Here is a 15,749-nt window from a genome sequence, read left to right as displayed (position 1 = left end):
GGTTGCCATTGTTGCACATAATGAATTATTCTGTGATTTTGAAACCTCATTATCTTCAGGTTGGTTTTTTTTTAGAATTTTAACATTTGAACTTAGATCACAGTGTGAATGAAATAGTTTCATAAAATAATATAGCCTACCCTCTACAGTTAGGCTATGATTAATACAAGCTCCTCTAGCTGTGGTCTTGCTTAAGAAATACAAGGGAATTCCTAAGTGCATCATTAACAGGACTCAGTTTTATTCTTTTTCATCCATTATTAATTTATACATAAATACTTTAAAAGAAGTATAAAAGACACATATAATGGTGTGTATTGCCTTAGATACCTCCAAGAAATCAATTCTGTAAGTAGATAACCAAAGCTTTTAAAGGTTCAAGTGGATTTATATCAGTGATGCAATGTTAGTACAATATATTGAAATTCTAAATAATGTTGCTGTTTGAGAAAAAAAATCAACTTGAAAAATCTACGTGTGATTGTGATGTGGTGTTCAGATGTCCCTATTGATATCACACACCTTAGGGAAAACCTCCTTATAAAACACATGCAGTAAAACCATCCTAAGTAGAATTTAATCTTGCTTACATATTCAGAATAAAATCCCAGCTTTAACAAAACCAAGCTGAAGGCACTAAGCTATTAAAAATAAAACTGAGGATAGGAGTTTACTTTCAGAACCACTACAGAGCAACTGCTTCGTCATTTACAGCATATCAGCAGCACTTCTAATGACAGTGGAAGTTTTAGCCAAGAACGATACAAGGAAAGATAGAAGCCTTCATCTGACACACTGTGATAAGTAATGACATACAGGTCAAATCTGGGGGGCTTTGTATGTTGAATAACAAAAACATCTTTCTAATATCAAACAGTGCAAAGATGTCAGGGTTATTATTTCATGATGTACAACAAATCTCATAGATGATCTCTTGATAATTTCTCTTGTTCTATTTTTATTTTTGTGTTGATGAAGCATCATGTAAACGTGTGATGAAAATAAAAGTTCTATAGTGAAAGACCAGATTCATCCTGGCATTACAAGTAAAACAACAAGGTGATAAATAGGCTCCAACTACATTGTTTTCCCGGGGGTGGGGGGGGGCGCTTTTGCTTACAGGAGGCAGAAGAACGTTTGAAAAAGGAATTTAATGAGACTTTCAAGATCCAACATCAGTCTCATAGGCTGGAAATACAAACCTTGGAAGAGAAAGCAAAGAAAGAATTACATGATGAACTCGAGCAGATACAGAAGCAGCAAGCCCTGTTGCTAGGTATGACGTCTCATGTCACGCATGGCTCCTACTGCTTGATTATATGCTGAGAAGCACTGGCTTTCCTCCCATTAATTTTCTTTCCCGTCTTCTGGGAACTCAGGTCTTTGTCAATCTCCTTTTCCATACCCTGCAATTTCAGCAATACACACTTACTATTCTTTGTTAACCTAGCTCTCAACTGTCAGCAGCAGAACATTGCTAGGAGAGTGGTATGGTGTACAACATTCAAGTATGCATTATTAGGTATATTAAATTGGAATATTGTAGTTAGTGTATGTGAATTTTCTCTTTTTTTCTATGATGTGAAGAATTGTTATATGTGGTTCAAGTCTGTTCTGTTACGTTCAGCAGTGGAGATCAGTTGCTCCATACGTACTGTTTAGTTAGTTCAGAAAGTTCTCTAAACTGTTCAGAACTAAACAGAACACTGCATTAGGAGGACCTGTAATATACCCATGTTTCAACTCTGGTTATTAAAGCTCATCTATAAAAGGTTTTTTAATTAAAGATAGAATGATTTGAAAGTACTTGAAGCATAAACTGAATTATCTTCTTGGGGGGTTTTTTCAGTAATTTGAATTTGCTAGAAAGATGTGTTGCTCTCTGAAGTTTATATATTCAATAGATAAATTCTGTTATTCAAGAAAAAGTGTGGGGAGACAATAGAGAGAAAAACTTCTTTCTCCATGTATTTGACCCATCACAAAACTTGTACCCAATATACACAAAAGTTGCAGTATATGACAGATCTGCTTACATAAATGTCGTACTTCTCTAACACAACCAGAGCTCTCCTCAGTCTGCCTTATGGCCCTCTATAAAACACCAGTGAACTTAACAGGGAAGCTCAGGGGTGCTCCAGGAAAGTTCAAGGTTAGAAGAAGCAATTGTAGTGATTTAGTCTGCAGAACAACTGCCACAGAATTACATCTCTGATTCCAATGTTGAATCGTTCCTGTTGTAACTCCGTATATTCTTACTATTGCTCAACTGAGTTACTTCTCTAGTAGTAGGAGGCCTGTCTTTTACCAGAGCGTTTATTATACTTAATGGTGAAGGAGTTGAGGGACAAAGCAAGAAGTAATGTGTCATTGTTTTCATCTGCATTATCTATGTCTACCTTCCCCATCCAGCTGACCTCTGATTGTGTTAATGATTGTCTGTCTGATTGTTACTAGGATCTCTAAGGATGGAACTCTCTGAGCAACAGACATTGTGCACTAATCTCAAGAAACAAATAGAAGAACTCCAAATGGAGCTGAGAAGTGTGAGGACACTGAAGATGCAACAGGCAAGAATCCAGTTCCTACTTCATTGCCATGTTGTGTTTTGCAAAAGCAATAGTATCAAATTTCTCTCTTCAGAGATAATAAAAGTCTACAGCGTCTCTTACAGAAGTGTAATGGGTTTCCTTCCCTTACGTCCCACTTTAAAATGTTAGTATTGTTTATCATCTTTTCTCTATGGACAGGCTTTTTTTCAATTTAAAGATCAGAATCTACAACACAAGTAAATGAATGAATGTTACAATAAAATACATTTTATGGAGGCTATAAAATATGTTCAGGAATTTTTGATCACAGATTTTGTCTTGCATATAGAATTGCACATATAATGGAAAAATCAGTTCACAAAAATTCCATGCACACAATTCCAGTGAGATCTTCTTATTAAATAATAAGCAGCGGTGAATAACTAAATTTGGCCTTTTTCTTAGGAAGGAAGTAGCCAGAGCCAGATCAGATCTCTTCATGATGAACTGGAAAAATGTCAGAGTGAAATTTCCGAACTCAAGAAAGAGAATTTACTTTTGAAGGACACAATGGAGCTACTCAGTGCTGAGTTGGAGTCGCAGAAGCAAGAAGCTGCACAGCTTCAGGATAGGGATAAACAGCACAGAAGGTTTGCCTTAAATTCAGACTTCACAGTGCTATCTAGAGAGTTAATAATAATGCCGACATTCTAAATGCGATGAGTGTCAGAATCTCTCTAAAGTACTAGTTTTAGAGATTAGGAGTGTTGTAATAGCAGTAGTTCATATCACATTTCTCTCCAGCCATAATAAAAGCATTTGAACTAATTGGTCATTATATGTCACAGAGAAATATGTCCAGTGTAGCCCCACAGGAGTGACCTGAAAAAATCTGCATAATGTCAGCCTTTGAAAGGCACTGGAAGACATAAACAAATTCCAAACTCACCCAAGAGCTATTAAAAAAAAGTAGAAGTCTCTGAAAATAAATATCAGGTTTTTATACATGCTCTCTGTAGCTGAAACCAACGGGTTGTTAACTCTAAACGGGACACTTGAAAAGGCCGTATGTACTCTGTGAGACTTTGCTTTGGCTGTAACAGCCAGCTTTCCACTGGGGGAGTGAGAGCAGCAATAGCGAAAACTGATGGTGGTTTTGGGCTGATGGAAGCCTGGAGCTATAATATGCTGTCAGGGCATAGGAGGGCAGAGCTGACTTGTAGTCTTGGCTGTTCTGTGGAAGGTGGACCGCATTCGCTTAGTGCAGCCACAGGCTCGGAGCACGTGTTGCATTGCAGTAATAGCAGTCTTCCTGTTCGCATGCAGAAAAAGTGCAGGATTTACCTTTTCCAAGGGAGACAAAACTGGGGTTCACTGTGCAGTGCATTCGTATGGTTGTTGAATCCTTTGAAATTTCTGGATGATCACACTTAATACATTCTCTTTGTGGAAAGACTGAGGGATCTGGTGCATGGGTACCCTTCAATTCATTTCTGCAGTGGTGTAGAATGTATGACCCTAACTACTCAAGCCGTATATATAAAGGATTTCTGAAGAGTATAGCCTTAAAGGAATCTTTAAAAATATGTCCTATATAGTCTAGAGAAAAGCACTCAAGGGATGCAGTGTCTTTCAGCAGACTGTCAGAGTGGCCAGAATAATTCCATTCCTGTCTACCAGTCAGTAGACATTTAAAGAATGAGAAAGAAACTTTTTTTTTTTTTTTGCCTTTGCACTCTTTGGAGAGTTACTTGAAAGTGACTTTCATTTCAAGCTTTTGAAGCAAGATCAATGGAAAGAATTGCAAACCAGAGAGTTTCATCAGTGCCCTCCAGCTACCTTGAAGGAATTTAGAGCCTCTGTTCATGAAGAGACAATTATTCGCATGTCAGTGATGAGGTCTAAAAGGCTTCAAATGCTAAAGCTGTTGGGCTGGAGGATAATCTTTACAGGGGATAGATGGTGTAGCTCTACTACAGTATGCATTTGAGAAGGAAGCATTAATGGAAATTACGTAAGGAGAAATCCTTCAAATAACAGGAGGTAGAACCGAAGAGCTCAAATGGTCCTAGGCACCTGATACAGGCTGCTCTGAAATTAACCCATGGAAGATCTGGAGCATTAACTCGCAGCTCTTGTTTTGCTTTTGCAGGACAAATAATTTGGGTAGGGGAATAGTTAAATTGGTGAGTGCATATAAATAACAGTTTTTTACTGTTACTTTAATAACAGTGACCTGGTCTTATGCTATATAGTTGTTTCTGATTTGAGAGATGATAGTGGCTTGTTATTTGCATGTGCCATTTTTTTATAACCAATTATTTAAAATTACTATTCCTACTGTTGCCAAGTAAGCAAAACCAGTAATCTACTTGAAGTTGTCATTCCCATATCCATTCTCTTGAACTGTGTGAATTCCACCTCCAGTACAGAAACCTTTTGCAAGGAGTATGATGAGAGCAGACAATGTTTTTTTTATGGGAAGAGAGCACAAGTCCGAAAATGTCTGAAGGAGAGCTTTAATTCTACCTCTGAAGATCCATTTCAGGGATTCTGCTCCCATTTTTACTCTTATTCTTCTGCTTCTTATTTTGTGCCAAGTGCCAAATCAATCACTCCCATGACTGTGCTCTGATTTCAAGGGCAGAACCCTTTCATGGGCCTTTTGGCCTTTCCTGAAGCATTTCAGAAACAAGTGAAAGGGACTTAGAAATACATTTAAAAATAAAAAAAAGAAAAAGAAAAAGAAAAAAAAAGGTAAACTGAATATCTTTTGTGAAAATTACAATTGTTAATCTGCTGAGTTTAACCTCTCTATTTTAATCAGTAGACAACAGAACATGGGCTCTGCATTGAGTTAATGGAAAAGTTTCTCAAAGGTTTAACAAAACATTAGTGAACAAAAGGCAACAAGTTAACAATGATTCTTCAATAGATGGCTGTTGATTTTGGTGTTGGTATCAGAAAGCAATGTTATGGCTGGGCTTGAAAAAGTGTTAGGCAACTTTTAGTTTTCAGTTGATGGTGTTAATCAAACAGCTGTATCTTTCAAAATATATTGTCTGTTAGAGACAAATGTTGTAGTTGAAGGCATTGTTAAGGTTCTTATCCTCACTTTTAAAAAAAATATATTTTTAGGATGGTGGTAGGCAGTATTAAATATTTCTGGTGCCATGATGTGATGAAATAGAGCATGAGAGCCTCATGTTGAAATTCCAGAGATTTCAAAATAATTTTGCTTAATACAAGTGAGTTCCTATGGTACTTTATTGTCATGTTTGACCATTAAGATTGATGTACAAACTAACCAGTCAGGATATCAACAGCATTACTATACAGAGTAGACTCTCTGTTTCCTGAAGGCTGGAGGTCAAGTACTTCTCCAAATAATTTTCCTCTTCCTAGGTGGTAGTGTTGTTCTGCTTGAGATTGCAACTGAGGTGTCGAAGTCAAATCAGTAAGCAGAAGCCCAGAGCTGTGCCCAGCTACCTTTGTAGTCAATGAAAGACCTTAAAACTGCGTGCTTTGACCAATGACAATAAACTAGTATTGAAATGAGAGAATTCAGACATATTTTAATCCCAATGAAAGGCTACTGGTAGAAAGCCTCAATATCAAGCATAAAAAAGAACTGGACATAGTGAAACAAGATCACTGGAAGGAAAGTGAAAACATATTATCTGATTTCAGCAGCACTCAGGCACATCTCTAAGCAAAGATTTTCTCCTTAGAAACTATGTCATTTAAATAAACTGTCTCATACTGGCAATGAGTTCTGTTTGAAATTATTTTTGTTATGTATAATTTTTTTTGTTGCTTATAGGTAGAATATTATAAGCACTGAAATAGAAGTGTATAGGTATTTCATAGAATTACAGAATCTTCATGGTTGGAAAGGACCTTTGAGTTCAAGTCCAACCATACACACACAAAAAAACCCCTACAATCGCTGCCACTGGAGCATGCCCTGAAGTGCCACATCTAGACGTTTCTTAATACCTCTAGGGATGGTGACTCAACCACCTCCCTGGGCAGGCCGTTCCAGTGCCTGACCACTCTTTCAGTAAAGTAATTCTTCCTAATATCTAACCTAAACCTCCCCTGCTGCAGCTTCAGGCCATTTCCTCTGGTCCTGTCATTATTCACCTGGGAGAAGAGGCCAACACCCACCTCTCTCCAACCTCCTTTCAGGTAGTTGTAGAGGGCAATGAGGTCTCCCCTCAGCCTCCTCTTCTTCAAGCTAAACATGCCCAGCTCCCTCAGCCTCTCCTCATATGCCCTGGTCTCCAGACCCCTCACCAGCCTGGCAGCTCTCCTCTGGACACGCTCCAGCACGTCAAGGTCCCTCTTGTACAGAGGGGCCCAGAACTGAACACAGTACTCGAGGTGAGGCCTCACCAGTGCCGATCACTTTCCTTTGCAAACACAAAAAGACCTAGTTATACTGCAATAAACTCTGAATATTGTTTAGTGTAAAGCACTATGCATAAAGTTTTACAATGCTAAATTAAAACCTGTACTTAGCATCTTGCAATTTTATGAAGTCTTTGTCACAGATGATACCAGAGGCATGATCTTGTACTACATTTGGTTCAACAGAGCAGCATCTTTGAGGTTAAGCTCCTGCTTATTCTCCCTCCCTTGCAAATTTCCCAGGACAGCCCACACTAACTCATGTAAATAAATTTTTTTTTTTTGCAGCCCCCTGTGGAGTTAAGTAGTTCTGCAGTGCTTCAGACTGTACAGGAGAGGGCCGTCAAAAATTAATCTCTGTGATTACATATATCCCTTGTCCTTTTCTCTGATACCAACTGTGTGGCATAGGTCCAGAAGAGAGGTCTCTTGCATGTAAGCAGGTCTCAGACCATTCAGATGTTAAGATTTATCTTTTTATCTGAACTCTGAGATACACTAAATTAAGAGTATAAGATGGGGGGAACGTCCTCACCAAAAAACCCACAAAGTGGTGGTTTGTATTCTCTAATACATTTCTCAGTATGGCAGGTGAACTTCATAGCACTCAGTTTCTCAAGCAGCAAAATTAATAAACTTTGCTGATGAAATAATGACTTGTTTTCTCATGGGTCAATCAAATGTATGTTTCTACACCATCTCTAGGAAGGTGTAAGTTCTCAGTTGAATCTTTTCCCCTGATTAAGCCATTTAAAGAGCTGGACTCGCACTACAGGTTTTGACTTAGAGGGTTCACTAAAGCAGGATGTATATCCAAGCCTTTCTTTTCATGAAAGTTATAGGAATTGAGTATTTCTGAGACGTCTATCAAATATGGTTGGAATTAGCCTGTGGATTCTAAAGTTATTGGGTCAGAAAAGAGAACAAATAGATGAATACAGACACGCATAGATACTGTGGCACAGATTTTTTTTTCTTTAGGAAACTAGACTAGCAATGTGATGTGCAAGCTTGTTAGTATTTTACCCTAGTATTTTACAGGGGCTTGATTTTACACTGGACAGGTGTTGTGAATCAACCCTCCTATATTGCCTGGTGGCAATTTATTTTGGAATTCCACAACATTCTGTACTTATATGTAATCCATATACAGATGCCCATTTTTCAAAAATGCTGTTTTATTGGAAAGGCCCGACTATGTCCCTTTATTTTAAGCTTGGAATTTAGGGCAGAAGGAAGCCCAAGTATCTCTTGAACTTGGTCTGAGGAAGTTTTTTCCAGTCTGCATTTTCTTTGGTACAGACTTAAAGAATTAGAAGAAAAGTCAAGAATCTGGGAGTCCAGACCAGAAGATACATACCTTATAAGTTGTCTGCAAGACAAATTAAGTGAGAGAGAAGAGATTATCAAGCAGTTGGTGGTAAGATTTCCTTTTATACGTACATATATATTTTGGAATCTGTTGGAAGGCTCTATTCAGTGTTGCACACATTGCTTCAGACCGATTCTTTCTGTTCTGGAATACTTTGACAAATATATGTTTCCATAACAGCTTCCACCAAATGGATGTCCCCATACACGATTTTTCTCTCCTCTCAGGAAGGAAGAAAATTTCAGCATTCACTTTTAGCCAACACTGAATCTTACAGGAATCGGTCATTTTCTTTCAACCCTAATACAGGATGCTTGACTCCTTCCGTGAAGGTAAGATGGGCAATGCAATTAAAATTGCAAATCACGATGTTTTACTGTTATTTGAATCATACAGATGTTCAGGACAATAAAGGTACTATTAATTTTTTTATGGTAATGTTACTTGGTAGAATTCTTTCCAGTAAGCCAACCTACAGTCAGGTGCTGAGTATAACATAAATTCAGTAGAAGTATATATGCACATAGATACAGGTGTTTAAGCAAATACAAACCACTAGAACTCTGAAGACATCAGTCTTTCACTGGGATGAGCGCAGCCATTTGTGATATTGCATGCATCAAGGAAAATTATTGTGTTTGGGCTGCTTAGGATTTGCACTTTGTCGTTCCAGCCCCTCTGCATGATACTGTCTATAAATATTCATGGGAAGAAGGGAAGTCAAGTTGGTGGAAAGCACCTAACTGAGCTCTGCAAAGCTATCAGCTTTGATGTATCTGAAACCTCAAGGTCAAATACATAAGTTGTTTTAATTGGACTACCTAATTGGATCCTCACAGCATACCCTGAGAATTTATGCCTATAGAAAAAGATGAGAATCTTCATTTTTGGGTGCTCCTCACAAGATACCTATGAATGAGGTATTTTTGAGGTTTTATAGTATACAGTGTAAAAAAAAAATAATGCATGTGTAATGAAGTTTTCTGTTACAATAAAAAGCAGCAGAAGAAAACGGTTGAGGTGCCCAGTCGTGTTGTCAGTGTGCCGAATTTAGCTTCCTACGCAAAGAGCTTTTTGAGCTGTGACTTGAGATCAAAAAGAAGTGCTCCTCAAATAACAAAATCTACAAGCTTAGACCGGAGTCCTGGCTGCCTCAGGGTGGGCTCTCCATCACCACAGTCCTCAGACAGCAGTGCTGCCACAAGGTATTTATCCATTTTGCAGTGGCTTGTAAGATGATAAATTAATTGGTATTCAGAATCTTGTAGGCAATTCAAACACATTAGACATTTGGAAATAAACACTGACATAAGGTTCCTGTTGTGCACTGAACTCCATGTGTTCAATTCTCTACAGATAGACCCAGAACTTTACTGCAGAAGTAGGCTATAATCACTACCCAGCAAAACTTATGATTGCAACCCCTCCTGGTACAAAAAAAGAGGAGTTGCAAGTATTTAACTAAGAATGTAGCTAATAGTGAACAGAGCTCTTTAAAACTTTGGGCATGTATCAGTGGTTCTGTTAAGGATGTGTTTTCCTTCTTACTTTTGTTTCCTCACTTTGGACTTGGTAGATGTAAATGACATATTTTTATTTTAGGAGATATTTGAATTAATCTAGGCTAATCTTTTGGCAAAGGGTTTAAACACTTAAAAATTGATTAGCAGATACTTAACTAAAAACTTATTAGTTTGATGGGTTTTCTCTGAAAAGTTTGAATTTTACTTCAAATTTATGAGTCTCTTCAAGAAATAGTTAAAAATTTATGTAGTTAAAATTATAGTTATAATGATAAATACTTAAAAAACCCACTATACTTCAGGAAAAAGCCAGCCTTCTCACCTATCTCCTAGTGGAGATTAGTTATCCTGTAAATTGTGTGCTAGAGAGCTGTTTCATTGAAGGCAGATGGTGCTGACTGCTGCCAAAGACGATAACCCGGGACACGGGCTTGGATCCAGTTTGGCAATTCTTATATCTTAAATAAAAGCATTCTGTGTCACGCCAGATGACTGCCAAGGCAAATCAGATTTGCATTTTAAAGGGAACGTACAGGGAGGTTAAGGGTAATTTAGCTGCTGCTTACTTACTTTTTTAAATCAATCGATCCTAAGTGAAGTCGTATTTCTACTATAAGCTAACCAAAATAAATATGTTATAAAAAGTCTCCTGAATGCTGAAAAATCAGGGACTATGTAATAGGATTGATTATAAAAGCCAGTTAATGTTCAGATAAATCTTTCTGTTCCAAATAAAACCCAATGGTTTTAAGGCATAAATTGTATTTCATATTTTTAAGAGTGAATTGCAGCTGCGATTTCCTCATTTTCAAGACTTCATATGCTGGAAGCATCCTTTTTTTATATATATATTTTGAGATGTCAAGTCAACAGTTATTTTCAAACATTCCTCCATAGCTGTTTATCTCTCTCTCATGCTTTCCTTTGTGTTACTACCAGTGCTGTTAGCCCAGCTACCTGGCTAGCACAGATTCCACTAGAAATTGTAGCTGGCGCCTTTTGGCCTCATCCAGTTCATGTGAGCACAGATCCGTCCATTCATAGGATCATGAGTTTTTCCAGGAAAAAAAGTATTAAATATTGGTAAGATCGTAAGTAAGTGAACGATGCTAATGCTTGTTTGTTTGCACAGGACACATGGCAATGAATCACCACAAACCAAAGATGATCAAAGTCAAGACCCTCAGCATCAAGAATGGTTTACTAAATATTTTTCATTTTAAAGCAAACTGTTTTCGGTACTTCTCAGAATTACTAGAAAAGCTATTCCTGTTTTCTTTTAGGGAATGATAATCCAATATATGATTTAGGAAAAAAAAAGATGTAATTTCCAAATAATTAGGAACAACTGTACACTCTTACATCTAATTACTATGGAATTATAGGCATGGATTCCAGAAAAATGCATTTTTTTTAACAACCTCTGTAAAAAATGGAGAAAAAGAAAATTCTGTTATGTGAAGAGACTTTTTAATCAAGAGACTGTACCACTCCACTTCCATTACATGAAATATGCAGTCTGGTCTCTGATATGTCCTGTCAATCTGGCTCTAGGTGAAAAAAGATCTTACTTCTGTAGGTGATTTCTGTAGGTTTATATATTTGCTTCGTCAGCTGTTTAAAATAATTCCTGCATATAGTAATGTAATTTTTAAAGTTTTTAGTAGGTTTTTGTTAAACTTATTTTAAGCTGTATAGCATGTGATATACCTCCAAGAATAGCATGTTTAATAGCAGGCTGGTTTAGAAACTTTCTGGTTTGTTTAATCAACTGTTTTGTATAATCAGCCCTGCAATATAATATTCCTGTTCTACTTCAATACATGTAACAATCAGCCTGATAAATTAGATCAATATGTAAGTATGAATATTAAAATTTGCTTGTAAATAATCCATTTCCATGTTCTGCAAAATAGTCCTGGTATGCTCAAGTGTGAGTCAGGTACAGAGTTCCAGATTTATGGGAACTGTGTACTTGTACATTTTATCTCAATATTGTTCCTATGCCCACCAAAACGCCAAGTGGGCGAATGACATTTATCAGATCATGCTAGCGAACTCATTACTGGGAGGAAAGACACCCATGAAGAAATTAACCCTCAACAATTAATCAACAAATACGAAAGGCAGGGGCTCGTGCTACCAGCAGCCTAGTGTTTAAGATAGAATAGTTCATCTTCAACTACTGTATGATTTGAATCCCCACTTAATTTCAACAAGCAGGGCCCAGCTATGTAACAAATTTTACGTGTACAGAGGCATAGCTCCAGCTTAACCTCTTCTTGTATCAAACAGCCAGCAAGAACTGTACCAACCGCTGCAAGCACTTAGCACAAAACAGCCACTGCACCTCACCCGTGGCAAAAAGGTGGCAGAAGGGGCAGAATGCTTCTACAGGCCAATATTTTCATCCCAGCTGTTCAGTATTTTTTCCAAGATGAACTGCTTGGTGTGGAGGGAGACTTTGGCATCAGATTTGGCAAAAAGACACTTGTTATACACGCAGTCAGGAAGAGGATAAAATGGTGTACAGTAAGTAACACTGACGAGTGCCTGAGTATCCGTGAGAATATCCAAAATGTATAGAGCTGGTTTTCATTAGTTTTCACCCACTCTGCCCCAAAAACTTTTAAAGCACACTAGGAAGTTCAATACACAATTACCAATTCTAATTTTTGGGGTTACAATATTCTAACTAATTCTGTCCCCAAAATGGTGTCCCTAGAAAGTGGCTTTCCTGCCTATTCAGATGAATTAAGTTTGTGGCCTAGTAATATAGAGACAGAATTCCTTTGCTATTTCTACCTCCAAAATTTTTCTTTGGCCATGTTTAGATTACTGAATAGTGCAGCCCAGTAGGAGCTTATTCTTTAAGCTGAACAGTGGTGATGCGTGGTCTTTATTTTGGGGGTAGGTATTTTGGACCATCTCTACACTAGCCTGCCAGACAGAACACCAGTAACACTGGGTCTGCATGACATACACCCCCCAGGGTGTATGTAATTTTGCAGTTTCATTTCATCCTATAAAATTTGTACATCCTGAGCACCCTTCATGAGGTGAGCAGAAGTCCTGTGGAAATAAGACAATTCACTTCAAAAATCTGACCTAGAGACAATTCTAAGGGTGCTTCTACAGTGGTACTTATGGGTAATTACTGGATCACAAAATATTTAAATCTTCCAGTAAAAGCAAACACTAATCTTTGCAAGTGTTTTCATCATACCAGCAAACATATAGTTAGGAGAGAGCTAGGGCCACCCTTTCTAGAAGAAAGAGGATGCATTCCGGAAAATACCCTTCTACCAGAAAGCATCCTGAACAGCAACTTGGCGTATTTTTGACTGAAATATAAAACCAATCTGTATTTAAAAAAAAAAAAAAAGGTAATTTATTTTTGCTTAATTGTCTTAACTATTTATATTTGTAGTACAATTTACATCATACAAAAAGCATACAAAGTAAATAGAACACTGCTGCTTTGCACTGTTGAAAATATTCAGATACGTAAAGTCAGAGATCACGTTTGCTTCATTGGAGCAGGAATATTAGCAGATGCCTGTTCTAGGTAAGCTAATGGACCTTGAGGCATTTCTGCAGGCTTTTTGTGCTGTACACTGATATCTTCCAGGACCTGTTGCCAGTGTCGCAGTTTACCCAAATGCTTCTGAATTAATGCTTCTTTTCTCTGCAATTCATTCCTTAGTTCTGAAACATCCTACGGATGAAAAAATATGTATTAGTAAATAGACAGTATTCAAAAGAATAACCACCTCACATAAAGAGCATGTAATTTCTTTAGCTTGAGTTTTCAAGCCGATCTTATAGGGATTCTAATAATGGACAAGTGTCTAATGAAACAGAGGGGAAAGCACTGTGAATGCACTAGTTCTGTTCCCCTAGGTCATCTATTTCAGACATGATTACTTCCAGCAAAATTTAACTGACTAGTTTTTTTCTTCCAATGCAACTATCATCTGTATTCCAATACTCCACAGAGCAGCAGGCATCAGCTTCTACAGATTCATGGGGAGAGAGCTTTGTTAAGTTCTGCCAACCTAAGAATTTGGTGATCAACTGTACTGGTACACAGCTTACCTCATCTAGCACAACACAGGTGTCCTGGTTACCACGGCAACAGGTAAATTAATTTAAACATACCTCTTTAATTACTTGCTCTGGTTTCTGGACTGATAGCTGCAGTCGTTTTTGTAGGAAAAAGCATTCAGTTTGTCTGGCAACATCCAGAAACTTCTGGATGCACTGATCAACACCTAAATATAAAATAACAACATAGAGGTTCCAAAAAAGAAGTTATCAGACTGATACTGGTAGTTGTCTGCACGCTATTAAAAACACTTTTCACAGTACTTTCTAGAAAGCAAATCTTCAGATTTACTAAAATTACATATTTACAAAACCAGGTTTTGCATTAATTTTGCATATAACATTGCTTTGCAGACTTTCAGAACGTCTTTTAAAAGGTGCAAGACAACTCTTTTTTTCCCCAAGTTTTATTACATATTTGACAATGACAAAGAGTGATAAAATAATTTGTGGAACTTTGTTGAATAAAGAAAACATTTCACTGCACGCCCAAGCAACAAGCTTAATGGAAGATTCTAAAATATGGGCATATTTAGGAGAATATTCTGCCTTCATGTATTATGCACTACTGTTTTGATAACAAAAACTGCCCCATTCCAGCATATGAACGTGACCCAGTATCCAGAGAGTTGTTTTCAAAAGCATTTATGCTGTTTTTGAAACAGGACTTGAGAGTCAGGATTTGGAAAATTTTCAGGGAAAAAGTACACTTCTTAACAGTCATCAAGAGCCGTTTTTTAACTTTCTGTTTATACCCTTATTAATTATGCCTCCCACCGAGATGCCTGTCACACCAGCCTTAAATCGTTGCTACTAAGCAATCTAGGCTTCTCTTTCCAACCTTTTATTATTGCTCCATATAGCTCCATAGTACATCACATTAGCTTCCTAGTTTTTGAACCACATATTTAACTGCACATTAATAACCCAGGAGCCGGCTGGCACTCGGACCTTTCCGCGAGAGCCCGATCGTTCCCGGGTGGGTTTCCTTCCGTGCGAGCCTCCCATTGCAGAACTTCATAGTAAGTTTTTAGGGGACGGTGGCCGTAGGTCGGCAACCCCAGCCGCCCCCTCACTATTTCAGGCCCGCAGAATGAAGCCCTGCCGCACCCAGCGCTCCTGTGAGGCCCGGCCCAGCCGAGCCGCCGCACCCGGGCAGCGCGGGGCCCGGCGGCGACGCTCCCCTCCACCCCCGGGGCCTCACCGGTGCGGATCTCCTCCTGGTCCGTGCCGTTCACGTAGTCCTGGCTCACCAGCGAGGCGAAGCAGGCCTGCCAGAGACGGAAGGGCGGGGGTGAGAGGAAGGCGGGGGGGGCTGGCACCGTGAGGGCAGCGCCCGCCCGCCTGCGGCCTCCCCCACCCCGTCCCGCACACCTCGAAGGACGCTTCCAGCTCGTCCACCAGCGTGTTGTTGGGATTGCGCGGCCCCGTGGGAGGCGGGATAAGGCCGGCCGGGCCGGGCCCGCCGGGAGGTCCCGGCGGCGGCGGCGGGGGCCCTGGCGGCTGGTTGGCGAACATGCCGCTCAGCGCGCCCGCCATGGCGAGCCGCGGCGGCCTGTGCTGTGCAGAGGCCGCGCATGCGCCGCGGGGGGGGGGGGGGGGGGGGGGGGGACGGACGGCGAAGGCGGGCCCAGGCGCTGTCACCCCCCCGCCCCTCCCCGGCGCCTCAGGGGCTGCCGCGGCGCGGCCGTTAGCGGCGCCCGTTGGCCGTTAATGCCACCAGGGGCCGGTCCCAGCTGCTGGGTATCGCCCCCCGCGCCAGAGGCAGAGGAAGCAAAGCCCTCCTGCCCAGCGCGACCCTCC

The 15,749-nt window shown here is 39.5% G+C and overlaps 2 protein-coding genes across 5 annotated transcripts in view; one reads left to right on the top strand and one right to left on the bottom strand.

The window, feature by feature from the left end:
* FAM184B (family with sequence similarity 184 member B) overlaps positions 1-11,733 on the top strand; it is a 46,520-nt gene extending 34,787 nt beyond the window's left edge. Inside the window, exons 5-11 of one of the 4 annotated variants that reach the window (XM_074587680.1) lie at positions 1,123-1,276; positions 2,458-2,570; positions 2,997-3,181; positions 8,247-8,364; positions 8,544-8,648; positions 9,319-9,521; positions 10,972-11,733. In XM_074587680.1, coding sequence (XP_074443781.1) covers positions 1,123-1,276; positions 2,458-2,570; positions 2,997-3,181; positions 8,247-8,364; positions 8,544-8,648; positions 9,319-9,521; positions 10,972-11,062 — 969 coding nt within the window. In that variant the 3' untranslated portion in view covers positions 11,063-11,733. Of the gene's footprint in view, positions 1-1,122; positions 1,277-2,457; positions 2,571-2,996; positions 3,182-8,246; positions 8,365-8,496; positions 8,649-8,989; positions 9,522-10,971 lie in introns of those variants that run through there. The other 3 variants (XM_074587679.1, XR_012587068.1, XM_074587681.1) reach the window with 3 other exon arrangements.
* A 1,469-nt stretch (positions 11,734-13,202) lies between these two features.
* MED28 (mediator complex subunit 28) lies at positions 13,203-15,526 on the bottom strand. Its single transcript, XM_074587682.1, has 4 exons — positions 15,321-15,526; positions 15,151-15,217; positions 14,001-14,113; positions 13,203-13,557 (listed from the first exon to the last, which is right to left on the bottom strand). The coding sequence occupies exons 1-4, from the start codon at positions 15,483-15,485 to the stop codon at positions 13,360-13,362; spliced, it is 543 nt and encodes a 180-aa protein (XP_074443783.1). The 5' UTR covers positions 15,486-15,526; the 3' UTR covers positions 13,203-13,359.
* Between the last annotated feature and the right edge of the window lie 223 nt (positions 15,527-15,749).

The sequence above is a fragment of the Larus michahellis genome, chromosome 5 (genome assembly GCF_964199755.1).
Source record: "Larus michahellis chromosome 5, bLarMic1.1, whole genome shotgun sequence".
In the NCBI taxonomy this organism is placed as follows: Eukaryota; Metazoa; Chordata; class Aves; order Charadriiformes; family Laridae; genus Larus; species Larus michahellis.
The sequence above is the reverse complement of the archived record's forward strand: the minus strand, read 5'-3'. Positions and strand labels throughout refer to the sequence as shown.

Excerpts from the sequence above, each read along its gene's own strand:
- MED28 (XM_074587682.1), bottom strand. The coding sequence starts at position 15,485 with ATGGCGGGCGCGCTGAGCGGCATGTTCGCCAACCAGCCGCCAGGGCCC. Across the intron at positions 15,218-15,320 it reads AGCTGGAAGCGTCCTTCGAG|GCCTGCTTCGCCTCGCTGGT; the intron begins GTGTGCGGGACG and ends CGTCTCTGGCAG. Across the intron at positions 14,114-15,150 it reads CCAGGAGGAGATCCGCACCG|GTGTTGATCAGTGCATCCAG; the intron begins GTGAGGCCCCGG and ends TTTTATATTTAG.